The sequence below is a fragment of the Durio zibethinus genome, chromosome 12 (assembly GCF_047325235.1).
Source record: "Durio zibethinus cultivar Kanyao isolate XHJ-2024 chromosome 12, ASM4732523v1, whole genome shotgun sequence".
In the NCBI taxonomy this organism is placed as follows: domain Eukaryota; kingdom Viridiplantae; phylum Streptophyta; class Magnoliopsida; order Malvales; family Malvaceae; genus Durio; species Durio zibethinus.
In genome coordinates, this window is record NC_143173.1 from 16,058,221 (window position 1) to 16,086,218 (window position 27,998).

Genomic DNA, 27,998 nt, shown 5'->3' on the forward strand with positions numbered 1-27,998 from the left:
TACCCATTAATAGGATCATTTCTTTAAAAAAATACTATATTTAATTCAAATCTTTACTTAATATTCTATTTAAAGGCTCTTGAACTAATATGAAATTAAGCTAAAATTCTTTTAATTCAACAAAATCATGTTACCTAAATTTACAATTAGTTAAAAAGCTTTGTTGGTCCTAAAAGTTAAAAAATTCCTGTTTGCAAGCTTTAGGGAAAATCTCCAAACATGAACATCATACACCAAATATAAAATATTTTGCCATGAACTTGAAATCAGGGAATTAAAATTTTGTTAAGATATTCACCAAAATTTTGTTAAAATAAAAATAAATAAATAAATTTATCAAAATTATTGTATTAAAATTAATAAATTGTCCGATATGAATTTAATGTCAAAATGATACTTGAACGCAGCAAGAATCGAACTAACGAACGAAGCTTAAAAGGCTAAAGCTATAAGACAGGGCTAAGCTACAATCGATCGTTCTCTCAAGAAATTCCAGCTTGGATTAGTTTGATGGAAAAAATATTCAGGTTGTTCAGGCAATTTTTCTGGTTGGTGATAGAATTGACAAAGAGTTTGACACAATTCTCACCTTAGTGGTATGTTGTCCTATCAATTGTCACCATTAAAAAATTGTTCAAAATCAAGCATGACTTAAACCATATGATTAGAAAGTCCAAATCAGCTTTAGAATAAGTAACTGCTCTTGATTGATTTTACTTTCAATTTTCTTTTATGCTTTCTAATACTAATCATGACCTGTAATGAAGTTGAAAACTTTTTTTCCCTCAAAAGTTTGGTAGAGTTGAGTCAGATTAGGAGGATTGGAACACATTGCCAAATGCTTCATTAACAACCTTACCCATGATTACATTTGATTTTGAGTATCTAACCAAATTAGCTAAAAAGTTACCAATAGGTGCATGAGTTGTTGATAGAGTATTAGACTTTTAATTTCGATAACCAAAATTCAAATTCTCTTAACTTCGATTCAAAGAATAAAAGTTAAAAAGGTTGAAGTTTTTTAGGGATTGTTTTTTAGAACAAAAGTTCCAACATTTCTTGAGTCATAAGGGATTTTTGCTCAATTTGGTTCAGCAACCATGATATCTATGGCATGCCTACTTTTGCTTGAAATTCAAGATTGTAAAGTGTGACATAAAACCATTCATTTTCTTTTAATGACTTATCCTCTTGGTTTCTGATTTTTGATGAAGTCTCCTCTCAAACTTGGAACAACTTGTCCATGTCTCTTCAAATATTTTCCTCAAAATGGGCAATCTCTAGAAGTTCAATTACCATTAGCAAGCTTGCTAGAATTCCAAATATCAAAATAGGCAATGTTCATGGCAGCAATTGGAGAGAGCTGAATGTTTCATTGCCAATGAAGAAAGAAGAAAAAAATTAGCATCATGAAAGTGGAAATTTTGAATGGTGGAATGTGTGGAATTGAAGGAAAGATTGGAGAAATTCAACTAAAATTAACAATTTCTTAAATTCCATTACTCATCTCAGAAATTTGATTACTACTAACAAATGAACTGCAAAAAGAATTCCCATGAAGAGGAAGGAAAAGAGAAAAAAAAAACAATAGACTCCAATAACTAGTGACCTTTTTAAGGATCTACTGATCACTAAAACCTACAACTCTGCTAACCCTTAAGCTTTCATTTTCTCTACCTTTTTGTCCTCAGTTTTCTCATTACAAACCCTCCCTACTATGTAAAATATTGATCATCTATGGTTCCTTCCCCCCCCCCCCCCCCCCCTTCCAACCCTGTACAAAAAACAAATGAACAAAGAGATAAAATAACAGTAAGAGAATAACAAAATAAAATGGAAAAAAAGAGAGGAAAATAGAGAGGAGAAAGATTATCCCAACATGGGATTTCACAATTCTCAACACCCTCCCTCATATATAATTTAATGCTGGATTGCATTTATTTGGAATCAGCTCTGGTGAATCGGCAGTAACCATTGTTGTGGTGGGTGGTGCTGCACCACTTTTGGTTCTCATCTCTAGCACTTTCTTGTGAGAATTTGAGTGCAATGATGGAACAAATGTTGGACTTGCTGCAGGACGGTATTCTGGGAAGAGCCTCCCAGACTTGTAGCGCACGCCGCAAGCATTGCAAAGGGTTTTCGGCCCCATCGGCCCTGCCCTCCATTGTGGTGTCCTTGTTAGCTCACAATGCATACATTTCCTAACTGCTTGTCCTGAAGGATTTTGAACATTACCAGCAGGGGCAGCTGGAAGTGACAACTTCATCTTTTTTTTCTTCTTATGTTCTGGATTAACTTGCCCAGGTATTTTGATCAAAGGCTGGGACTCGGCATAGTTCTCAGAGTCTGAAGGCACCTTGGGGACAACAAACTGCTGAGGAATGTCATTCTCATTGACAGATGATGTAGGGGAGATAAGCTGGACCGCTGAACGGGGATTGAAGGTGGCAGGGCGTGGACGTTTGCTACGTGCACGTCCATGCCTTCCAGGGGCAGCCGTTTCAGGACTGCACAGCAATGTTTTCTCTCCTGAGCAAGAGCTGCTGCTTTCAAGAACAGAAACCGGACTGGAAATCTGGAATTGAGGATGGGATGAGTCCTTATTGATTGAAAAGGACTCTTCTTTCTTAACTGTCAAGCTTGCTCCACAATGAGAATCTTCAACAAAGTTTGACAACCATTCCAATTGAACAATGTCTTCATACTGCAAAAACAAAATTGCCCAAAGCTTTAATCATCCAACTGTAATCATAGTCAATAATAGACAGGACAATATATTTTTTAATCGACAGGAATTCGGAAACATTTCTCCAACATGAAAAACACTACACTAACCGGAACAGAGAGTTCTGCGGAGAGGTCGGAAACATTGTTGTTGGAGAAAACAGAGTCAGAACCAGGCAATGACTCGGAATGAGTGGTCCAAATGCTAGGAAAAGCGGCAGCGTTGATGGCAGAGTCGGGGGCGGATAAGCCAGCTTCCACATCCCCATTAGGGAAGTCGAGGAGGTCATCTATGTGGTCGAAGAAGCTGCCGCAATCTATCTCATCAATGAAGTTTGTTGATCCAATCATGTTTTAATTATACTAATAATTTACAAAACCTGCAAAAAATCTAAAATTATCATTATTTTTGCATGTGAATGTCTTCTATTTCAAAATTTGAGGAATAAAAAAAAAGTTTGAGGGATTTTGAAGCAAAACCTTTGTCACTGATAAGTGAGCAAAATTTTCTGGAAATAAAGATAATTCCAGGAAAATGAAGAGAATTTTCTTGAGAAACCTGCAACAAAAGTTAACAAAATTGAACTTATTAGTATACAAATTACTTTGGTAGCTGAAACAGTGAAATTCATTGAATCAAATGCAGCAGAAGCTTCCTATTTTCAGTGTTTGAGAAAAACCAAAATGAAAACCAACAATAATCATATTAATTCCACTTTCTTTACATTACCGTCCTTGTTCCCTAAGAAAAGTAAACGAAAAAGGAATTGAATTTTGAGAACTATGATTTCCTTTTGCTTAATTGATAAGACAAAATGAGAACCCAATTCGGTAAAAAACAGAGTGGAAAAAATTGAGAAGTTGGCTTTTTAGTTCATAATTGAGATTGGCAATGACTGAAATAATCAAAACTTTATTCTCAAATTCAATTCAATCCTTCTCATTTCCTCCACTTTCTTACTACCAAACAGAGTATTCTTGATGAAAAGATTTAAACAAATGCTTCTTGAACCCATAATTCTATATCTTACTCTCTGCCGACACTAAAATTTTCAATGTAACACCAATCCAAATGTCCAAAGAAGAAAAACAACTCACTGAAAATGCTAAACTTGAGGTCAAAAAACTACAATTCCCGCCCAAAGAAAAACAAAATTAATTCAGAATTCCAAGAAAATAATCTCCCCACCAAAAACCCAAGTTCGAAAACCACCAAAAGAACGAAATTTTGAGGTACCTAGCAATCAAACAACCTAAAAACCCAGTTTATCTTTGTTCAAGTAGGAGCAAAGGCAATGGGATTTGAAACAGTACCTTGAATAAGAAGACTGAAGAAATGAAGGGAAATGGGAAAGTTTTAAAAGGAGAGAAAGGAAGGAAACAAAGGCTAAAAAGAAGAGGGAAGGGATTGAAGGGTTTATGGCAGGTGAGCCTCCTCCTTCATTGCTAGCTGTCATTTACGCTGCTCCTTTGTCTTGATGTTGAAGTCTGCTCTCCCTAATTACCCCATGGATCCCACCTCTCTATTCTTCTCCTGAATTTTTCTTTTTTTCAAGTTTTTAAATTTCTTTTTCTACCCAAGGATTTTGAAACTCTTAAAAGTTCATGGTAAAACAAAAAAAAAATTTCTAAAGATTGGGTTTTTGACACTAAAAGTTGGGGTTTTTAAAGGAAACTATTTCATTTATTTGTAGTAGAGTTTTTAAATTTTACAAGTAAAAATTAATATGATGATATATATTAATTTAATTAAAAAAATAAATCAATCTTTTAATTTTATTTTTAAAAATTAAAAATTCATTTAATAGTGTATCAAAAGTTTATTTTTTAAAATTTTATAAACAAAATTAAAATATTATTACTCACTAACCATTTTTCAAAAAAATGGCCCTTTTTTTTTGTCAAATAAGCCAACGCGGTTTGCCTTACTTTTAAAAAATAATAATAATAATATTATAATTAGTGTTGCATTACAAAAAATTTTTCATTTCTGTGATTTATTTATTTATTCTTTAATAATATAATTAGAGATATCATCATGTTTAATTTAAATTAATTTTTTTGAACAATTTTAAGAGTTCATCTTCTCACATTGACATTATGTATATAAAATTTCTCTAAAAAATGATTCACACAAAGATTAAATCATGATTGATAGGAAAAATGAACTCTTCTGCTTGTAAGTAATTTTTTCTTATAATTGAAATTAAGAAAATACCGTAACATTGAAAGTTGTCACTTAAACTGAATTGATGTTATAAATACGAAAAATATGTAACTTCAAACTTTAAATAGAGATTCTAATTGATCATATCAATCTTTTATATTGTATACATACATATACACAAATATAATTAATGAAATTTTGATATATTTAAGATTAAAAATTAATATCATTATTGAATCATGACAATTTTAACACTAAAACCTAAATATGACAATTCATGTCATCGTGTCATATTTCGTGTTAAATATAACATAAATAATCTTAATATGAATAACTTAAATCACATGAATAACTGAAATACGAATATAACATCTTTATTATACATAATATAATACAATTAATATATTTAAAATTAATTTATATCAAATAATAAGACATAACATGACATAATTATATACAAATAACATAACTAAACACCATTAATTCATTTATTTAAACAAAAAATATCATTTAAATTAGTATTTATATAAATGATACAATAAATACAATTATTGATTTATTTCTTAAATAAATTAAAAAAATTTTAAAAAAAATTTTATGTTATGAATAGTATTATATTTTAAGCGTGTTATTATTGTTTCACACAAATACGATACAAATAATGTTATTTTTTAATCGTGTTGATACGACTAAGAGACAAAACATAATTATACTAAACGTGTATATAATTTGTTTTTATTATTTTTATATCGTATTTAAAATTATCAAGTCCACTAAAACTAAAGATTGTGATATTGGAAAGAAGCTTCGTTAGCTTTCCAAATTGGCTCCATTGATAGTATCACTTTTAATGCATTTGTGTTTGATATTATGTTTTATACATATTGTCTAACCAATTCGAATAAATATAAAATTGATTGAGGTGATGGCATAAGAATTCAGTGGCATTAAATTTTGATTTTATTTCAAATTAATATACAATATGTATTTAATTTTGCAATACATTTCATGGAGATAATTAGAGCTGAATAAGCCTTAATATTTTTTTAACTACTTAATTTCAAAATGAAAATACAATTCTCAACCAAATATTAGTTTGGATGATATATCAAAAAAATTATGAATTCGAAAAAATTTAAATATGTAATTAATATTTTTATTAGATAAGTTAAGCTAATAGAGATTAGGGTTAAATCAATTTGTTCACTCTTCTCACCTATATAATTGAAAAGATGAGATTTAATATATTTAAATTTTAAATCTTAATATTTATATTTTTTTTATTTTTAAATTACGATCTCATTTATATAAAATATACATTAATAATACTTAACAGGTGTGCTTCATAAAAAAAAAAATCTTTACTAAAGTTTTTTCCACTTTATGTAATTAAGAAGGATAATCTATGTAAAAGAGGCAGCTTGTTGTTCCTGGCTGGGATTTGCCTATTATTTTACGATAATACCCTACAACACCTAATGGAAATTAATTTATTTTTTTCTTCCTACCTTATGGATGGGAGCCACAGGTTGTCCAAAATTGGAAAGATCATTACCAGCAAATAAGGATAGTAAATTTAGGATTACAAATATATAAAAGAAGATTTTTACACGTAAAAAAATAATAAAAGTGTTGGTTATTTTAAAATATGAGGAAAAGGTTAATAAAAGTAACTGCATAACATAAATATGTTTGGGGATTTTAGCCTCTAGAGAAATGATGAACCTCACTCACTCAAAGTCTAAAACCCTAGTTTTTTTTTTTTTTTATGTAAAGAATATTGTAATATAAAAATATGAAATAGAATTATAAATATTAAGATTTAAGTTTTAAATTTATTAAATATTTAAGTCACCTTTAAAAATAATTGTATTAATTAATTAAATTAAATTAAATTTAAACTCATAGCCCTTCCTTTTCACTCTCTTTTAACTAACTTGAATTGTACTCTTTGGATCAATTCCTTCTATCTCTCTTTTTTCTTTTGAAAAATTTACTAATATTTTTTAAAAAAGGACTTTGTTTTTTTTTTTTAATTTTTTTAACTAACTTAGGTTTTACTCTTGGAATCACTACCCTCCAAAAGACTTCTTCCCTTCTTTCAAAAAGTACAGTTAGGGTGAAATCTATTTAATTTTTTTGGATTTGTCAAGTAGGAGAGGTTAGGCTCTATGCACTAAAAAAATTGGATTGTTTCCATAGTCAAACAATGGGTTCCTCTTCAAAACTATGGGAATGAAAGAAAAAATATATCAATATAATTCTATAGACTATCGGTGGAATCCCATTTTATTGAAAAAGTTAGGTCCTAGATTGGAAATTTTTGGTTTGTTGCTTAATTCATCAATGGCTAAAGAAAAATAAAGTGTTTTTTTCCTTTGCTAAATGATGTGATAGACCATAAATACTTTTGGAAGTCTTAGCCAAATCTCTTAAATCTTTTTTTTTTTTGGAATTTTTATATCTTAATCAATTTTTTATTTGAAATGGTGCTTTTCTTATTTACAATTAATTATTAATGTGTGACACACATTTTAATACAATTAAATGTTAACATAGCATTCTCATAAAACCATGATAAGCATACAATTTCTTCCCTTTAAAGACAAGGGGAGGAAACGTGTTATGCCTTTCATTTTTCAACAAATAGATTATGATTAGCAAAATGTGTTGGGGCCATGTATTTATAAAATTGCCTTAATTTTTGACATGTGTAAGTAAAATAATTTATGTATTATAAGTACAAAATGTATACATATATATTGGCATAATTAAATTGTTCATTTTTCAAACAAATATTTATAATAAATTCATTTTTAATTACTATTTTTTTTACCATTGAACCAATGATTTTTGTTTTTTTTTTTTTTTGGGGAGGGGGGGGGGCAATACAATTATAATTTTTTTTTTTTTGGGACAAGGATATTGTATGGAGGTATTTAATTTTGCATTTTTGCAGGGAAATGAACTAAAAAATCTTGTGCAATAAAAAAAGTAAAAAAAATCACAGCACCATGTTGCCCAAGTAAAAAGTTTTTGATCTAACATTTATTAGTATACAAAATAATGGAAAGTCCATCCCCTCCATAATCTTTCATGTGTGGGTAAGGGGGAAAAAAATAAGGCTAACTATTGTATCCAAAACCTATGGGGAAAGCACATGGCTTTGTGCCCTAAACTGAGTGACCATTCCTTGATTGAATATTTCCCAAGTTTTCAATTACAAATCAAACTTCAAAAATAACACTATGATATTCCTTAATTTTTGGTAATGATAAAAAATTTTAAGATTTGCTTAGTATATTTTTTTGAATCAATTCAAATAAATTTATTTATATTAAATCTAACAAATTTTAAAAAAATTATTTTTTAACGATTTTTTACCGAATCAAAGTCAAAACAACAATAATAAATTTTTTATCATTTAAACCAACATATGGTGATAATATTCCTAACATTACCTAACATAGCTTTAATTAATAGCAAATCCCCTCTATTTGGACTAGTAAATTTTGACTCACTAATTGTCCACGCTTTATCGCCAATTAGATTTTTTTTTATGCCAATTAGATGTTTGATCACGCGTAAAACGACATCGAATGATATAATACAAGCTGATGCTCGCATGGTGTGATAGTGCCACTGACAACATTTATTTTTAATTATTTTTATCAAAATATATACAAGTCGTAGTCAATTTACTAAGAAAAAAAATCTTTTTCAATTGGGAATTAGTTGTCACATACACATGGAGTTGATGAAGGAAAAGACAGGGTAACCTTCCTATGTTTCCACAACTAATATGTCCTTTGCAATGAATGTATTCTCATTCATTGATTGATATGTCTGATCATTTATAAATTTATATCATATTTATTTTATATTAAATATATTTTAAAAATAACAAATTATTATATTATAATTTATATTAATATATTAAATATGAAATATATTATTTAATTTTATTAAAATTTTAAATTTTAAATTTTATTTTTTTTAATTTTATCATCCATATTTAAAATTATAGATTTATATGCCATCGACAAAATCATTAGTAGTCGACCTCGAGGTGGCGACACTCGCGCAATAGACGGAGCGGGTGTGTGGTGGTATGGTCATGTGCATCGTGCGTGCAACCAAGAGAACTGTTGAATGTGGGATCCATTTCGCATGGTCAAAAACCGTCGGTTGCACACGGTTTTGCCAACGTGGCAGGAAGAAGATTCGCCGTATTGCTCGTGGAGCCCACAACAGCGAATCAAAGCTCGCCCAACTCCAGCTATGTTCTCTGGTCAGAAAAGAGTACCGAGCAAGTGAGGTGGGGTCGGATGGCACGTGACTGGGAATTGAGATCCGAACCTTCGATTACTTTTGTCTTCCTGAACAAATCATTCTCTGCCACGTTGTCATTGCTGACTTTGCCCAGACGAAAGAACCCACCAGTAATTGTTTTTCATTTTTTATTACCTTTTTAGGATTTTAATGTTCCTTAGATCATGTTCGGTGGGGCCATCAGCCGTACGCAGACAAAATGTGATCTAGGGACTTTGGTGGGGCCAAGTTCGGGTACGGAGTTACAAATGAAATTACTTAAATGCTTTGTTAAATATTTGAAACTTAAGGGTCATTTAGAGTATTCAACTATTTTCAAGTCAAACTAAAATGAAAAATATATTTTTATATAAGAGTTTATTATCATATTTAATTTTATTGTTATTATTTTTTATTTAATTTTATATTTAATTATTAATTTTAATCTCATCATTATAATAAATAATTTCATTTTGCATTGTTATTTTTAATTTTATTATAATTAATTTTTTATTTATTTAAATAGACTTTAAGTAATTGTTGTATTAGATAAAATTTGATTACTCATATTTGGATCAAATTAAATTAATTTTACATTTAAGTTTTAGTTTGAAGAATTGAGTTATTGAATTTTATTGATTAAATCAAATTGAGTCGAAGTCAAATTCGAATAAAAAATCGAATCAAGCTCTACTAAGCATAACGGTATTTGTTCAATATTTTCACTTAATCAAACAATCGAACTATCTAAACATCTTAACATCTTTTTTTAAATAAGCTTAAACCCTTATAATTTTTAGTTTTGAGAGCAGTTGGAAACTACTGTCTGTTTGCTACTTTATAGTAGAAAATAGGAAGTGTAAATTACATGGTCACAGCTGTTTTAATGTACTTTGACTGAACCAAATACATTGTGCTAAAGCAATTGGGTTAGTAACAACTAAAAATATATTTTAAAAAATTGCAATTAGGATTAGTTTTTTAATGCTATTCAAACTTTCTACACATGTTTTCATGTGCGTGCATATGTATTGTACAAAAATTTAATCTTTTTTTATCAAACTATCACAACATAAGTAGTTTTTTTATATATATATATGATTCTTTTTCTTTGTGATTCATGAGTTTTTTTTTTTATAAAAAAAAATTATAATTTTATAAATAAAAAAATTATAAATTTTAAGATTTAAACTCTAAACTAATATCACCTCAAGTTTAGTGCTTCTTTTTAACTCATAAACAAACCCATATCGGCTTCTAGATTTTTTTCTCTTTATTTTTATAATTATTAAAACAAAAGTTTGGTCGTAAAATTATTGGATGGGTTATTAAACATAAACCCTAGCCAAAATAGTTTTGAAATTGCACGATTGGATGGTTCTAAGCAAAGGTACTATAGGCAAAATACTCATCGACAACTAATTTTTCTTTTTAGTTTTTTTTTCTTTGAGAATCAGTGGTTTTTCAGAGTTCAAACATTTTGTTATAGGGATGAAAAAAAATTAAAAAATCAAAAAATAGATTCAAAATTATAATATTCAATTCAGTTCGAATCAATTTTTTTCTTATTTAGTTTGATTCAAGTTTGGATATTAACTTTATATATTAGGTTTGGATTAGGAGATGAAAAATTGAAAAAAATCAAATCTAATCGAATTATATATATTTTTTAATTTTTATATATATCTTAAAATTTTATAAAATAATAATAATTTTATACCAAAATCTAATTAAATATATTAAAATTTTATATTAAAATAATATTTAAAAATTAAAAATCGATAAACCAAATTGAACTGAACTGATAAAATTCAATTCAGATCGAATAAAAATTTAATTCGAATTCAGATCAGATTTTAAAATTTTATAATATTATGTAATATTTAAAAAAATTAAATTGAATCCTATGAACCGTTATCACCCTTATTGGTCCCTTTCACTAATGATTTCTTAGCTTCTAAGGTTGAGATAGGATGTGGGTAAGTGTTGATTTAGCTTTATGTTATTGCTTTCTGGTAAGTGCTGGCTTGCTATCCTAACATGGGCATCATTGAAAAAGAAGAAATAAATTGCAATAATAATATTTGAGTAAAAATCTTAGAGTCATGCCATAAATTTTCCTTCTATATATAAAACTAAAGTTATGCAAACAAGTTGGTTGGATCACAAATAAAGCTCAAGCTATTTGAAAAATGGTTGCTATGGATCACAAAGCCAAACATATCTAAAATATAGTTATTATGCTTTAAGATGTTTCCAACTTCCATAATATATGAAAGTAATTAAGGAGTTAAAATTTGAACTAACTCTTTTTATAATAAAATGTAAAGTATTATTAAGTAGTACTTAGAACATTTTAAAAGATAGTAATAAGTTAAGATAATGTTTATTAATATTACAAATTTTATATATCGAGTAATAAGTTTAAAATCATTAATGCAAAGTTAATTCAATAGGTTAGTTTATTTGTTTTAACTCTCACGTTAGGATTATTCAAAATATGTCATTTGAAATTTATAATTTAATTTAATTAACTCATATAATCATACTTAAACATAACGTTTAGTACATCTTAAAATTAAAATTAAAATTACAACATTTACAATTTCTTTCTCTATCATTAACTATGATTTTTTTTTATTAAAAAATATATAAAAATAATTTATAAATTGAGAAATTACATTTCTACAATGCAATATGAAGTTTAAATAATTTAGCTTCTATTTCATTAATTTTTTTATAAAAAAAATCATAGATCAAAGATAGGAAAAAAGATTTTATAAATTGAGAAATTACATTTCTACAATGCAATATGAAGTTTAAATAATTTAGCTTCTATTTCATTAATTTTTTTATAAAACAAATCATAGATCAAAGATAGGAAAAAAGATTATAACTATTAGAATTTCAATATTAATTCATTAAATCTCGTTTTTTTTAAAGAATAATATGAAAAAGCTGAATTAAGTCTTGATTTGTTTGATTGATTTTTGTATTATTTATTATATAACAATAATAAATAAATAATAAATAATCAATCAAATGAAATATTACCTGTCCTTTTTTTTTGTTTAAAAAAAAATGAAAAACACGTATGGGTCAAGGACCTTTGTTTGGTTGCAAAGACAAGTGTCAATCGAATGGGTTGCAAGTCACGTGCATGCAAAATCATTGTTCAAGTACATCTGACCCTACGGAAACGAAAGCACCCCGCACGTGGACTCCACTTTCCTCTTCACCAATTAACTCTTTCAAAATCCCTCAGGCCCACCAGATTACCACTCACCTCGTAACACCTAATCATCCCTTTGCACAGAATTTTTCGTGGTCTCAAAAATAAAAACCCGAATAACCGGGAACAAACCTTGCGTGTCGGTGCCGACACTTCAAGCACCGACAGGGTGACTGGGGGAGAGAGCGGTGGTACCCGGCTGCTTAACCGGGTATAAAATGACAACAAACAAAAATCATAAATGTCCCGGAAATTCATAAACGAGAATAAGACGGGAATTTTCAACGCGTCGGTGTAGGGATTATTGACTCTCCTGGTAACGCCGTATCCGTAACGGTTTCCCGTTTGTTCCCCTGGTTTTTGACCATTGACGTTTATGAATTTTTTAAAATTCATTTTATCTTGGATTTTCAATATAAATAAAAACAATTTCTTATTATTATCATTACTAAAGTTAAAATTAAAAGGATTGGTTTATATAAATTTTTTAAATTAAATTTAAAAAAGCAATTTTTTGAAGATGCTTTTTTTTTTTAAGAGTATGCTAACTGTTTATGAAAATAAAAATTGTTTACGTTGATATTACTGATCTTTTCATCTTTTTTTTTAATTTTTTATAATCTTAAAAATTTTAACACCTAACACTCTTTTTTTCTACATTTTATGCTAATTTTCATATTTTGTACTTCTTAGTACCGTCAATTATATATCAAGCCTCAATACATATTTTTAATTTTAATATAATTAAAAAGAGTTTGATTTTTTACTAAAAAAATAATTTACATAATTGACTAAAAAAATAATTTACATATTTTATACAATATAACGTAAGTATAAAAGAAAATAAAAAAATTGTAATATATATTATATTTTAATTATTTTTTATTTTTAATATATTATAAAATGTATGTGTTAGTTTTTTAATTTTACTTGTGAAATTTAAAAAATTTAAAAATTTTATTGATTGTAGATGATATATTTTCTTTAATTAAACTATTCTAAAATAAAAAACTTTTCTTATTCAAATTATATAATATATATGATTAAATTTTCTTAGATTATACTCCATAACCATAGGCTTGTTTAGTATTGATATTTAGACTAGAGGTATTCATGAATCAGATTTTAATCAGATTCATATTTGATATTAATAATTTATATGCTTGTTTAGGTCAAAATTTCAAACTTCAAAATTTTGTTAAGTTTGGCCTAAATTAAAAAAATAAATCTTAAGCTTATTTATTAAACTTAATTTATATAATAAAAAATTAAAAAAGTATGATTAAATTAAGTTTAATGGAATTAGATTTAATTTATATATAAAATAAAAATAAAAAGGATATATGTATAAATTAAAATAAAAAATATATAAAAATAAAAATTATGTAATAAAATATATCAATTTTATTTTTAATATATATATATATGAATTAATTTATATATAATTTACATATATATAAAATAAAAATTTTATTTATGTAAATTTAGATTCGGCCAGTTAAGTTTTAAATTTTTTATAAAAAATTCGATCCAAAATTTAAGCAAATATAAAAATTATACCTAAATTCATTTAATAAACTTTAATTTTTATCTAAACTTTGCAAAAATTAAATAACTTCTAAATGTAGACGCATTACAATTCAAATGTAGACCTTCTACCTTAACAATAATTTGTAGATCTCGTGACATGTTGTGACGTAGAGAGCAAAAGACAGCAGCATGTGATATGCCACGTGGACTTAAATATTTTACCCGTGCATGACAATCGTTGCACGCACGATGTGACTTGGAAAACTTATTAAAAATGATGACCACATAGACAAATTGAAAGCGATGCTTGCATGTGAAAATTTTAACTAAAAATTGTTATATTAACATCATTAAAAAAAAAAAAAAAAAACAAAAAAAATTTATTTGTTCAAACATAAGGTTAAAAATAAATTAAAAAATAAAAAATATTTCATTGAGCATTCATTGTGACCCTATGCCATGTGGGTGCTGAATAAAATGACACAACGTGGGGACGAAGTTTCAAATTGAAATTTCAGTCTGCAGAATGATATATTTTGTCTTAAAAAGAATGTAATTAGAGATAGATAAGATGATTTGTATATTTATATCATATAAAATAATAAAACTTATGTATTTATATAATATTTTATATAAAAATTACATGTCATAATTAATATCGATACGAAAATATAAAATATAATTTTTTTGTTTTGATAAATCTATATATAATTATTATTACAATTTTAAAACGTATCATTTTTGTGTCATATTTTTATATCGTATTTATATTATGTCACCATGTCATCTGTTAGAATGTTAGGTTTATTTGAGAGTGCCATGGCCAATTTGGAGATATTTTCATTTTCATTTTTGAATTTTGTTATTTTTTTTACAAGAAACATCATAGTTTAAAAATAAAAATTACAAATATTAAAATTTTAACTCAAAATATGTTGATGTTATTTCTTAAATATAATTATATAAATTAGCTTATTTAAGGTTGGAATTCGGGTTTTATCATTCTAAAGGTACATATATCAATTAAAAATGGTGTAGTTTTGAAGTGTGGCATCCCACACCTTTTTAAGTTCAATGGGATACAACTTTCAATGGTGGGAAACAATGTATCTTTCAAATGAAATTGAAGCATACTTCCTCACATATTTATGGCTTTATTATTATTTTGGCTATTTCCTACCCAAATTAAATGCTTAAAATTCATAATTGATTGGCCACTAATTTGTATGCTTCTACTTCTAGTATACAAAATATGCATGGGTTTTCTTTCCATTCTATTATTCATGTTATATTTAAGAATTATTAAATGAATTATCTTACTTTAATGACAACTATTGACATTTAATTTTGGAGGGACCAAGTTATACATATTTTTATTTTTTATTTGCTATGCTATTTGAATTCGGAGAGAATGTCATATTTGACTGTCTAATGCAAATATGCTCTTTTTTTTAAATTTTTTTTATGTAATTGGACCGTTCAACATTTATACTTATATTCATGGCTTATGTTTTGAATATGGATACTTCAAAGAAAATGAAGAGACCGAAAATTTAAAACAATTTATTTCAGATTTTATCAGCAGGAAAAATTTTTGAAAACAATCACAAAGATACAAGAAAATAAGCCTTCGGCTAAAAAGAAAAATTATACACTTTTAGTCCTTAGTTGAATATTTGAAACTTTGTTGAAAAAATTACCAAGTTAATTAATTTATTTTTTTAATTGTATATGAGTGTAATTTAATATTTGTGACAAGTTCATTGCTTTTAAGGGTTTGTGAATAATAGGTACAACAAATAAACAAACTATAATACGATTTTATTTTATTTTTAATTACAATGCATAAATTAAGTTAAAGATTAAAAATAAATTAATAAATAATAATTTTAACAAGTCAATTTAATTTAATTTAAAAGAAATAATTGTAATATATATATATATATATATAGTCTAGTTAATTCAAAATGTTTAGGGAGTCAAGCCCCTCCGGGCCATGCTTATGATCCGCTATTGTCTAAATTAAATTCTAATTCAAAGATTCATGAATTGACAACTTGTTAATTTTAGCTTGAGAATTCAAAATTTAAGATTGCTGAATTGACAATTTGTTAATGTTAGCTTGGGAATTCAAATTTTAAGATTGCAAGATATTTGACTAATAGTAATAATTATCGGAGTAATTATCGTTCAGTTATTCGACCAAACTTTGAAATGTCTTACAATGGTCATTAGAAAGAATACGGAAATTAGCCCATTGCCTAGGAATAATAGCCCATTGGACTTTAATCGTGAGCATAAAAAATTTTCCTTGGATCCATTGGGTTTTTATTTTTTTTTTCTTCAAAATTTTTAAAAGAAAAAAATGGAAACAAAGAAAATGGATGGAAAAAGGAATTATATACTTAAAAAATTCTGTTCCAACAATTTTTTTTTATATAATTTGTATATCCTTGAGAAAGAGGGGGATAATTCTTTTCTTTTTTTTTTTTTGTAAAGCTGAATTTTTCATTTTGAGAATAATCAATAAAGTCCTCAAAAACATATTTTTCTCTAATATATAAAAAAATTTCATTTAGATTTGACGATTCATGTATTTTTATTATATAAAATATTAAAATTTATGTATTCATATTGTATTTTTGACAAAAATATAGGTCACAATTCTTGTATATATAAAAATATGAAATGTGTTTTTTTAATTTTGTTAAACATATATATATAATAATTATTAAAATTTTAAAACTATATCACTTTAATGTCCTTTATTTATAATGTATTCATATCATATTACTGTATTGTATTTTAAATTATTTAATCTAATTTCACTATATTTTAGGGGACAATAAACTCTATTATTTTGCCACTCTATTTGCAATAATTTCTTATCTTTCATTGTTAGGGTTTGAAAAGCAAAACAGACATGCTTAAATTTTTATTTTTATTTTTATTTTTAAGAAAATTAGTATAAATATAATATGAACCGTTTATTTTCATTTATGTTATTCATCATTTCAGTACCAAACATTAAATATCTTTTTCAAAAACCAATCTTATATTTGGTTGAGGATTGATTAATAGGTGTTTATAAATACTGTTTAAAAATAGTTAAAATATTATTTTAATTTTTTTGCTTTTAATGCATTCTTTTCATAAAATTCAAGATCATACAATGGCATTAATAATATATTTCTTTCACCAAATATCAATTTAACCTATGTCAATAGATGCTAATTTAACATTTTCTTTTAATTAATTACACCCACCAAATCAATAAAAAAAAATGTTGAATGATCAATGAGATATATGATAAGATATTATTGTTACATGTGTCATCAAGTCCAAATGAATTGATCTCTTTAATGGTTTTATTTTCTGATAAGAATGAAACCATCAATGCATGTGGCAAACATGTGAAAGAAAGAAATAAAGACTGGAAAATATTAATGCAAATAATTCTGCAAACTAATAAGAATTCTTTTAAATTTATTAAACTCTAGTTTGATAATTTAATTTTCAATGAAAAAAAAACCCAAAGGAGTGAAATACTTATTAATATTAATGTCGTGATGTTTCATAACTGTGATTTGATGTTTTTCACATGGTTGTAGCCACGTGACATACTTGTCCTTAAGAGGACAACAGTGCAGTGAATGTGAAAATACTTGTCAATACCTTCCTAAACCTAACCTAAGGAGAGAGATGACAAGTAAAGGATTAGCAGTTTGGCAAGAATCTTTTTCTTTTTCCAACAATTTTGGAAAGGAACTTTGTGATTTTTTTTCATGGAAATTGTGAGAAAATGAATTTGTTATATATATATATATATTACCATTTTTTTAAAGTTATAATTATAATTAAATATTATATTGATATAATTAATTATTTTAATTATTAAATAATCAATCAATAAATTAAAATATAACTATAAAATCAAATTATATAGAGTAAAACTTGAATCTTGGATCTCAATTTTAATTTTTTTTCTTAGAATTAAACCAAAGCTAAAATCAAAACCAAACCTAAAGCCTTGTTGATAATTTATATATGTTTGTCATTTTCATTTAAAAAATATTAAATCTCCCATGATTATATTGTTTAATTACAACAAAAAATAAATATTTACAAAATAATTATTTATAAATTTCATATCATTTTTGAGCAGTTAAGCTTTGATTCATTTGATTATAGAATAAACTAACCCTACTCTTCAATAATGATTAGAATAATCTTTTGAGGAGATATAATACATTTTTTAATAAATTTTCTGTCAAAGTTCAAATAAAGATTTGTTTGGTTGATTTATTGGTTAAATGTTTAACTTTTATTTTTAATTATCAAAATTCAAATGCTGATAGGTTCAAGCATAAAAAAAATATTTATCTGAAAACTTGTTAGACAAAATTTAATTGGCAAACTAATGCATTTTTAGTTCACTGATCTTGAAGTAAATCATAAAATTAAAGGTTTTGAGTTTAAATCTAATTATAACAATAAAAAAAAATCAATCAGCAATTATAAAAGTTATACAATTATTTCTATTTAATTGTGCTATAATAGATATCATCATTCATCTTACAGATTTTTCAAATGTGAAAAATTAGCCAATGATTATGGCAATAACCACTTTACAGATTATAACAACCCCACCAAAGAATCAAGACAGAGGACTCATATTTTCAATTTCAGCTTGATCGAACCTGAATGGTAGGGGGGAAAATAGAAAAAACTATACATGATTTGGTATTTTGACTCAACCTTTCCCTCACAGAGAAACATGAAATTTGTTGTTTTTTTTTCTTGGTCATGGCAATGCCAGGCGTGCTTTCGACAGATCGAGATGATTAAGCCGGCAAGTTCCAAGAAGGGTTTCAGGCAGCTCCTCCTGTGTATTACCCTGAACAAGTAGTTTGGATGACAGGATACAAGCTGATTAAAATCTAGTTTAACATGTTGAATATAGCATTTGCATTCAAAAGCTGTTTTTAAACTAATCTCAATGCTAAACAACAAAAAAAAAATGAATTTTTAATCTAAAAATTTGATTTTCAAACACCCCCCCCCCCAAAAAAAAAAAAAACTGCTTTTGTGGTGAAAAAGTGTATTTGGGATAAGAAATCATCAGATATTTTATATATAAATTTTATTAAATATTTCAATTACTCGTAAAACTTTTTCACAGCAAGATCAAACACGTAAAGTTTCTAACGGTACTTTTTTAAAATGTCCTTTTAAATGCATTTTTCTCGGCTAAAACATTTTTCAACCTCAATAATAAAGCTAAACTAACTCTAAATCATTCTATTTCTTTGTTTTTTTTTTAAACTCAAGGAAAGTCCACATTTTCAGATAAATTTTGCTGTTAATTTTTCTTTTCATTCACTGGGAAAAGATTGATAATTTGGTAGTCAATTTAGGATGTATCAATGGCCTGCATGCCTATGCATGTAGGAAGAAGTCTTACCTGTATCACAAATGCCATTTCTGCGACCAAGTTGCTAAGATATCCAAGAACAAAATTAGATACACCCCGTGCCACTGTTGAAGAACCAACATCAATTTCAACCTGAAAATTTGAACACATTTGAGTGTTAGCATATGGTAGGACAATAACAAATCAAAGATTCACAAAACAATTTCACTGAGAAAGAACAAAGTGCTTAGCTCAGTTGATTCAAATCAAAGATTCACAAAACAATTTCACTGAGAAAGAACAAAGTGCTTAGCTCAGTTGATTCATGTAGCCACCGTTAAGAGATGGCAACCAACAGGTTTGGGATCAAATTTTAATACCCGTAACCCTTCTTTTGTTCTCCGGTTGTAAAAAAAGAATCACAACCAAAATTATTATAGCAGTGGCATATTACGATCATGGTAAAATGTTTAGCAAGTTAACAAGTAACTTTCCTCTGTTCTAGAGACTTGAATTTATCAAACAAAGAAAAGTTTTAGAGATTTGATACAAGCAAATCAGCATTAGTAATACATATCAGCACCAGTTTCTTACAGAGAGTAAAAGCATTTGCAATAACATATCAGCAAGTATAAACAATAAAACAATCATCAGTTGCAAATTGCAAGTCATACTGTCTTTAGTTTTTAGGATTTTGAAATCTACCTCAAAGTAATTTTTCCCACGAAAATAATGAGCTTCGAGAGCTTTACCCAATAAGCTTGCTTTCTTTCCAACACTTCGCTTGACTATCCATGATCCCTGAAGAGGCAGATTATTAGGCAAAACATAGAGTAAAAAGCATGCAAAGTAGGAAACCTGAAAGGCTGAAAATGCTCAAGTATAGTTTTTATGCTATATATTACACGGTTTCTCACCTTAGAAATGCATGGAATGAGCTTAAATCTTGAGTTCCTATACGCATCATCTCCATTTACAAAGTTGTACAGCAACGGATGATCTTCCAGTGGAGTTTTTATCATGTAATACATTGCTAGGGTATGCATAGGCGATCCCGGAATCTGATTCATAATAGTGGGAGTATGCAATGTAATTCTTGATGAAAACAGTGAAAGTAATTGAAAATATGTAACAATCAAACATACCTGGAAATTAACAATAAAGAAAAATTCTGGTCCACCTTTTGCTGCATATTTCTGCAAGAATATGTTAACCAAGTTAATTTTCTATCTCTGATCTTTTTTTTCTCATATTTAGAAATCGGCACATAATGCACATAATTTAGTTCAAACCTGAACGATACTGCCAAGTCGGCTGCCCAGATCATCTTCTCGTTTGTCAGATATTAGCCAGTCTGCCCCTACCATTTGCATCAAGGTTCCATTTGCCTTAATCTAATACAAAGAATAGAAATTTAGCACACATATTGAAGCACTTCATTAATGAAAGCAATGTAGGATTTAATGCTGCCGTCTTCCTAGTGACAAAAATTCATCTTACATGCATTTTAACAGTCTAATATATCAATTAGACACTCCTTTCTTCACAAAGTTTATCAAGTTACATAGTAAATAGATCATGTAAGGTCTGTGAATTTTTCGTCATGTTAAAACCTAGATTTACTCATTAACATCATGCTTCCTACCGATGAGCAAGAGCCCAATCAGCAAGGCCTTGCTTTAATACTAGAAGACTGGTGCAGCATAGAGTTTCTCCTTCCCTGTGGAGGTAGCAAAGCCAACTTTATGGCTACCTTTCCACCATTTACTTTACACATATGAAAGCAAGAATCTGACTTTACCAGAATATTTATGTATGAACACATGCATACATTGTATTTATGCATGTATATATGTATATATGTATATATGCATGTATTATTGTATGCTTATATGTCTGTGTGTCTGTAGTTAATACAATTGAAAAGTTGGAAGGTTTGTGTGAAAGAATGTCAATTAAAAAAGGTTGTGGAAATTTTAGATAACCTGTCTACATTTTGGAAACAAAAATGAAGTGAAAGAATACCTTTTGGTTGTCTTTTAGGTAATTTTTACCACGTATCAAGAACATAGAAGGATCGCTAGTGGACCAACTGCAAGGTAAAGTACAGGTTGGGTCCTTTTGGAGAGAGGTTCCATATGAGTAGACTATGCTGTCTTCCCTAGCCACCTCTCGTAAGTCCATGTAACCCTTCTTTTGAACTGCAGCATGAATAAGGTTCCACACTTGATAACCAGAATATAATAATTTAGAAACAGCTAAGATGCATTCGATCCACCAATTATCTCAAGAACCTTGGCTGGCATAATTGAACTCACTTGCAAGATCATGCAACTTTCTCATTAAACCAGCTCCTGTTGTTAATTTCGACTGCTGCACATTCTGCATGTTTCATTATGAAAAACAATAACAGTTAATAAATTGTAAAAGTCAATAAAAATGGGAAGATCAGGGAAGTCTCCATGATATAAAGCTCCTTTGCCAAGTCACATTTAGCACATGAAGACACAAATTGGTTTTGTAGCACTGATTAAGAATGACATAAGAGGGAGGAGAAAGTCCTTCCTACTTAAAGCTGCTTGAAACAGTTGGGCATGGCAAAAGTTAATTTTAAGAGAAAAATCCTATCTCAGAATTCCAGTGCTAGATTGACCAACCAAGTTTCTTGCCAAATATAACAGGATTTCTAGAATCTAGCTAGTATGAGTATATTTTTTAAGAAGGGTGAGATTTGTAGACATTTGAGGTCATCGAATACCATTGACAGTTACATGGAAATTGCAGGAAAAACAGGCTCCCTATACAGTTTATGCCGCCACTAAACTATCAACTTCAGCTTCCAAATTTTGGTATTTTACAGGGATATATGAATAGTTAGCATAAGGTCAAGTTATTGTGGTTCATATGGAGGTAAATCATTTAAACATAGGCCAAAACCATTGAACTAAGAAGTATAATTACAAAAAGGAAAGAGTAGCCATTACTTCAATGGCCTCTCTTCCTCTCTCCATTTGTGTGCATTATAGCTTTACATTCTTCATTTACATAAGCAGACACTATAATGAAGAAAACAAGCCAAATTCCACATGTTTCAAGTTAGGTAGGCAAATAAAACACTGAACCAAATTCCACATATTTCATAAACAATACTTGCAAAAGCAAGAATTTAATCTTAGAGACTAAGTGAGTACCGGGGGATGCAGTTCTGAACTTAATTCAGTGGACCACTCACTCTCCAAGTGATCATAATCTGTGAATTCAGATGCTTCAGGTACATCAAAGAACTCATCAGGTGCTTCATTCAGGCCCATTAGAGTAACGCGACCAGATGGTGGTTTTTCCAACTCATTCTCAATTAAATTATCCTCCTCAATCTTTGTTATCTGCTTTGGACTTTGTGTGCCAATCTTGATATCCTCTATTTCAATTTGAGGTGAGTGTGTATCCCTTGGCCACTCCCTAGACAAACATTCAGAAGAATAATTTCCTTGTTTGGCTTTGAACAGCTCCCTTAAGGCTGCAAATTATAAGTGCAATAAAACATTTTACACGATATCGATGAAAAAAATATTAGAAATGAAGTTCAACTTTTATTAATGAGAAGTGGAATACCTGCAACTCTCTCAAGCATACGAATTGTCAAGGATCTATCAGCAGATGGGCGGAGATATAAATTCCAGAACTTCCAATCAATAGCAAGCATGTGCTTCACGAGTGACTGTCTTCCCTGGTTCACGGGAGTTATAACATATCCCCCACCTATATATTTTCATAAGCAACAGTTCAAAAGGCAGAACAATATCCAAACCAGATAAGTACAATCATGTTTCAGACCATGGCACTGAGGGAGGAATAATGAAGTGAGCTACGCAAAAAACAAAATGAGTACAGTTTGAAGATTAGTCAAGCAAAAAGAACGGCCACCATAGCAGGCCTTGAAGTCATGTCTATTTCTGTGATTTCTTCCCACCATCCATTTCTATAGTCTGCATCTTTACAAGCATCTTAAAGTTAATGGTGAAACTTCAGGTAAGCAGTCAGGGAATCAGGTGTTTGTCAATCAAATTTATCAACATATATGAATGGGCATAAAATTCTAAAAAATTGAGTTCTATATGGAAGTTTGTAGCTTATTATTGAGCATAAATGCAGGAAATGAGAGCCACAAACAACCTTAACTGAAAAGCATCGAATTTTCTATGGATAAACATCATCTGTACAGGCATTCATGATAAAGAAGCAATATATGAGAGACTACGAGGAGTGAGTTTAGTTTATTAACTGGGTCAATTTTGAAGAAGAAATCTCTTTTAAAACTATGTTGCAAACCAAGCAGCACAGATACAGCTTATATTAAAAGAGAAAAACGAAAAGTTAAAAGAAAAGAATTGGCTCCTCCAATTTCCCTTTGCAACGGCTAGATTCTAGCTTTAGCATCATTCATGATTTACCATTGACAAGGACATGAGGATCAAGAAAACCAAGTATCCATATGACATTATAAATGGTGCATTTTTCAAACTATAGATGTGACTTGTGAGTATAACATCCAGTTTGCATTATCCAAAAAAAAAAAAAAAATGAAAAAGAATATAATTTATTTGTAAATCTTAAGCAGGGCCAACATATGAAGATCAAAGAAGCTGAACAAGTAAGGGCAGTGAGTAAAGATGATGATTCCCTAGGTTCAATCAGAAAACAAATTCAAATGAAATAGTCAAAGGAGAATGAAATGAACATTTTAAGTTCCCAATCTAAAGCATACATTACTTTTAAGGTGAGCACGGACATAGCCACTTTGAGGTGGACATTTCTTGTGTAACACGGAGTGGTACAGAATTACTGTGACAAGAACAGATATGGAATGTTAGGTTAGAAAATAACATTTCCAAAACTTCATGAGTTTCCCTTGGAATTCAGTACCATATGTGCCATCATCCTCTCTTCTCCAATAGCGTTGAAGTAATAAATCTCTCCGTTTCATTCCCCTGCAACAACTTCTGTAATCAATCCAAAATATAAAATGTGAATTCTGTTCAAAGCAGGTATTAGAATCTAACCAAGGTAGCCAATCACTGTATAACTTCTTGTGAATGATATCTGTATGACCATCAAGGTGCTCAACCACACTGCCATGATAGAGGCAGAAGTCCCATCTGCAAGACATGTTAAAATAAAAAAAAAGGTCTTCCCTTGTGTTTTAAAAAATATCAAGATCCACCAATGACATGAGAAAGCAGGAATAGTTGAATGGAGTAGTTTATTTTTACCTAATTCCTTGGGGGATGTCTGAGGGACAAAAAGGATATATATATATATATATATATATATAGCTTTTCATGATAATGGAACTCCAATGAGAGGTAAATTTGCAGCAATCTTACCCTGATCTTGAGGAGCCAAAAGACATGAGCATACTGAAAATGGCCTCCGAGGTCCCATTCACCGCACCAACAGCCATTATTGCCGGATGATCATCCCAATGCTGAGAACAAGAAGTTTCTTCAGCCAAGTAAAAACAAAAAATATAGATTACAACAATCATGAATAGTGCCCAAAGAGCAATCTACCCCTCCACGCGAATCCCAATCTTTTGCTTCTTTGAAAAGCCGTAACCCTGTATTAACAGCACAATTTGTCAATGATGCATGCATTTATCCACTTGTAATGTGATTAGGACCTTAAATTCTTACCATTTTGACAACCAAATATTTTCCAAGGTGAGGGTGCAATAACATCAGATGTCATTGCCTCTGCATGAACAGATAAGTGAAATGGCCGATTGCCCGAGTTCTTGCTGCGTTTTGTCTTTGTACTACCCAATCTGTTGGTACGGGAATAGGCTATTTAAACTATATACATACTAACAAACTAAACAAGGCAAATACAGGGTAATTACATACTTCACACCTGCTGCAAGATAAATTTAACTGTACTTACTAGTCCATTAAAAGTTATAACATATTTCAATACATAAAAACCAGAAAAATCCATGATCTTAAATGAATTTGTTGCCGCATCATTCAGGATACCAAACAAAAATACATGTTATAACAAACAACAATACGCATACGTGCTAACGGTTTGAACTTGTTTCTGCTTCAAAAAGTAGGAATCAATTCTGTCTATATAAAGTTTAGTCATTTGAAAAATAAACATTTTGACATTTTCTTAGACCTAAAACTCAAAAGATACTGTAATTAAATAAGGAGATTATCAACTATTATTACCTCAGAGATGGCCATCTCTTCTTAGGAGAACCTACAAAATTCTTTGCTTGACCTGGAGACTCCTGAAAAGAAGTTATAAAACATAAGGCTTTCATCGTGAGGATAACCATTAAAATCACTGACTGTAAGTTAATAGCGTTAAACCTTTAATGCAGCATCCTTCAAGCAATGAATCCATCTCGCTGCTTCCTCTGAACTACTTGCTCCTAGCTGTATAGTTTAAATATTAGAATGGCTTGCTTGCTAATAATTTTGATATCAAAATAAATAAAACTGTTTACACACCTTAAGCTGATCATTATTATCTGAAGTGCTGCAAAGGGTGAAAATGAAGAAGACCTGAATGTGGTAAACACTTCATAAGCATTAAATATTGATGTTGCAGCACTAAAAAGAAATATACATTGGACAAAAACTAGGGATTTAATAATTACACCTTTTTGCTAATGTTCTCCCTTCCATTGTCTGTAACCCGAATGCATGAATCTATTATGGCACTTCTAACAGGCTCCTGCAAAAGAAGAGTTTTCAATAGTCTGTAACTTAATTAATTTTACACAAATATCCTAGCTGAAATTGCCAAATTACGAATAATCACACTTTGATTCAGCTGGTATTAGAAATTAGCTGGGACTGATATAGGTTGATTTCTTGTATTTCAGTTACAGAGGTCTACTTAATCTAGATAGAAAGGTATTTCTATGTGATTATGGAAAAAAAAAAATGTTTGCGAGTGATACTTGAAATCAAGAATTAATCATTTCACATATGTTACTTGCAGTCTTTCCATCCCTTCATCCTTCAAAAGCATCCTTTGCAATAGAACTCCCTACAGACTTCATCCTCACGCTTTTTTCTTATCTTCAATCATATATGCTATGTTATAGCATTCCATATTTATCAGACTTCTACTTGTATGCTTTCCTGTTTGATTTTGGATGGTAAAGTTTTCATGATGTGAGCAATATTCGCCAGCAAGCCTCTTCCTACTACTCATCCATGAACTGAAAGTAGTTGTTAGTTGGTGCAAACCAAGGTCTGACTTTCTGGCCAACTAAGTTCCTGAGATGAAGCTAAGGTTCTATGCATGCAAGGCCTGAAAACATCAAATCTCAGTGGCACTTATTAAGCTATTAAATTGGAAGACGACTGCAAGCCATGTATAGCGCTTAATCCATGGAAATTGAGCCATCTATCTGACATTAAGTCCCTCCAGACCTATATCCATTATACTGATGTCAATACTATTATAACTCTGTAGGATTCCTTAAAGCCTTCAGCAGAATTTCAAAAGATTGAAAAAAAAGGTCCCTAAATTGGCTGAATACAGTTATCTTTTATAAACTCATAGTTCCTCGTACTTATTATTACTCTGTAAATGGTTGGTTTTACTGCTTGTCGTCAAGAGACCAGCCATGAGGATTGGATTCATTATCCTTTTTTTTTTTTTTAATTCAGAATGAATTGTAAATAGACAAAATCATTAAACAAAAAATAGGCTAAACCACTCAAACAAAGTTGAAATAATATCATATATATATATATATGAATGTAATTATGTACGTATGAATGTATGTATGCATGTATGCGTGTATTGAATGCATAAAATGATCAAATAGACCTACATTGGCCTCATTAAAAAAAAAAAAACATAATTTTCATCAAACCAAGAACATGTCAAATCCTCACCAAAAAAAAGTCATAACATTTTTACACTCTGCAAACTGGGTTCTTTCCAAAACACATCAAAATCCATAATTCAACCAAAAAAAAAAAAAAAAGAAAAGAAAACAAAGAAGAGAAAGATAAAAAAGAGAGAGAAAAAGAAGGCTACCTCTTTCTCAGAAATGGGGATTACTCTATAGCTCTCGAGAACATTGTTACGAAGAATGAAGTAACGTTTGCGTGAGAATTGTAAACCAAAACGATTGGAACGTATTGTATGTAACCAACCTTCCATTTTACTTCATTCTGAGAGATACCCATTTCTTTGAAACATTCAAAAACCAAACTTTTGCTCTTCCTTCTTTATTATATCTTTGATCCTTCCCGTATTCTTCCTTCCCAAAGAAGTTGTTTTTCTTCTTCTTATAAAGTCTTCAGCTTCAATGACAAGCATTTATTGTACGAGTATGATTTTTATCTTTTTTGGGTTTTGAATGAAGATTTCGAGGAAAAAAAAGTTGATCCTCTGATCCCAACTAAGGGGTTCAGAGAATCAAATTGAGGGAAAACCAGTGTGCTTTCAAATTTGCCCAGGAACTAACTTTTTTTTTCCTTTTCTTTTGAGTTTTCTCTTCAAACTCCTTTTCTTTTTTTTCTATTTTTTTTGCTTCTTGTTTATAAGAAGTGGTAACCATTTTTGGATGCCTACACATTATCTTTATGTGT

The 27,998-nt window shown here is 29.1% G+C and overlaps 2 protein-coding genes across 8 annotated transcripts; both read right to left on the bottom strand.

The window, feature by feature from the left end:
- Positions 1-1,473: 1,473 nt before the first annotated feature.
- BME3 (Plant-specific GATA-type zinc finger transcription factor family protein) lies at positions 1,474-4,187 on the bottom strand. 4 transcript variants are annotated; one of them, XM_022892110.2, is made up of 4 exons: positions 4,039-4,187; positions 3,205-3,283; positions 2,836-3,115; positions 1,474-2,704 (listed from the first exon to the last, which is right to left on the bottom strand). In XM_022892110.2, the coding sequence occupies exons 3-4, from the start codon at positions 3,073-3,075 to the stop codon at positions 1,910-1,912; spliced, it is 1,035 nt and encodes a 344-aa protein (XP_022747845.2). In that variant the 5' UTR covers positions 3,076-3,115; positions 3,205-3,283; positions 4,039-4,187; the 3' UTR covers positions 1,474-1,909. The 4 variants fall into 4 exon arrangements, with proteins under 4 accessions (XP_022747845.2, XP_022747843.2, XP_022747844.2 ...); XM_022892108.2 differs by having other exon boundaries at positions 2,836-3,104; positions 4,039-4,186; XM_022892109.2 differs by lacking the exon at positions 4,039-4,187 and having other exon boundaries at positions 2,836-3,104; positions 3,205-3,930.
- A 14,292-nt stretch (positions 4,188-18,479) lies between these two features.
- Positions 18,480-27,943, bottom strand: LOC111296227 (protein ENHANCED DISEASE RESISTANCE 2-like). Of its 4 annotated transcripts, XM_022890407.2 has the most exons (21): positions 27,442-27,943; positions 26,044-26,118; positions 25,893-25,946; positions 25,752-25,817; positions 25,608-25,669; positions 25,071-25,201; positions 24,948-24,994; positions 24,762-24,862; positions 24,438-24,533; positions 24,301-24,365; positions 24,148-24,219; positions 22,990-23,136; positions 22,569-22,894; positions 21,696-21,759; positions 21,403-21,578; positions 20,670-20,771; positions 20,523-20,573; positions 20,295-20,438; positions 20,083-20,178; positions 19,429-19,530; positions 18,480-18,861 (listed from the first exon to the last, which is right to left on the bottom strand). In XM_022890407.2, the coding sequence occupies exons 1-21, from the start codon at positions 27,565-27,567 to the stop codon at positions 18,769-18,771; spliced, it is 2,196 nt and encodes a 731-aa protein (XP_022746142.2). In that variant the 5' UTR covers positions 27,568-27,943; the 3' UTR covers positions 18,480-18,768. The 4 variants fall into 4 exon arrangements, with proteins under 4 accessions (XP_022746142.2, XP_089596933.1, XP_022746141.2 ...); XM_089740807.1 differs by lacking the exon at positions 24,148-24,219 and having other exon boundaries at positions 24,262-24,365; positions 27,442-27,716; XM_022890406.2 differs by having other exon boundaries at positions 24,301-24,533; positions 27,442-27,716.
- Positions 27,944-27,998: the final 55 nt, after the last annotated feature.

What these genes read in the sequence shown, in the direction of transcription:
- BME3 (XM_022892110.2), bottom strand. Translation starts at nt 3,075, where the DNA reads ATGATTGGATCAACAAACTTCATTGATGAGATAGATTGCGGCAGCTTC. An exon ending in CCGCAGAACTCTCTGTTCCG is followed by an intron (nt 2,705 to 2,835) that starts GTTAGTGTAGTG and finishes TTGTTTTTGCAG; the next exon opens with TATGAAGACATTGTTCAATT.
- LOC111296227 (XM_022890406.2), bottom strand. Translation starts at nt 27,567, where the DNA reads ATGGAAGGTTGGTTACATACAATACGTTCCAATCGTTTTGGTTTACAA. An exon ending in TTTGGCTCCTCAAGATCAGG is followed by an intron (nt 24,534 to 24,761) that starts GTAAGATTGCTG and finishes CATGTCTTGCAG; the next exon opens with ATGGGACTTCTGCCTCTATC. An exon ending in AGAGGATGATGGCACATATG is followed by an intron (nt 24,220 to 24,300) that starts GTACTGAATTCC and finishes TTCTTGTCACAG; the next exon opens with TAATTCTGTACCACTCCGTG.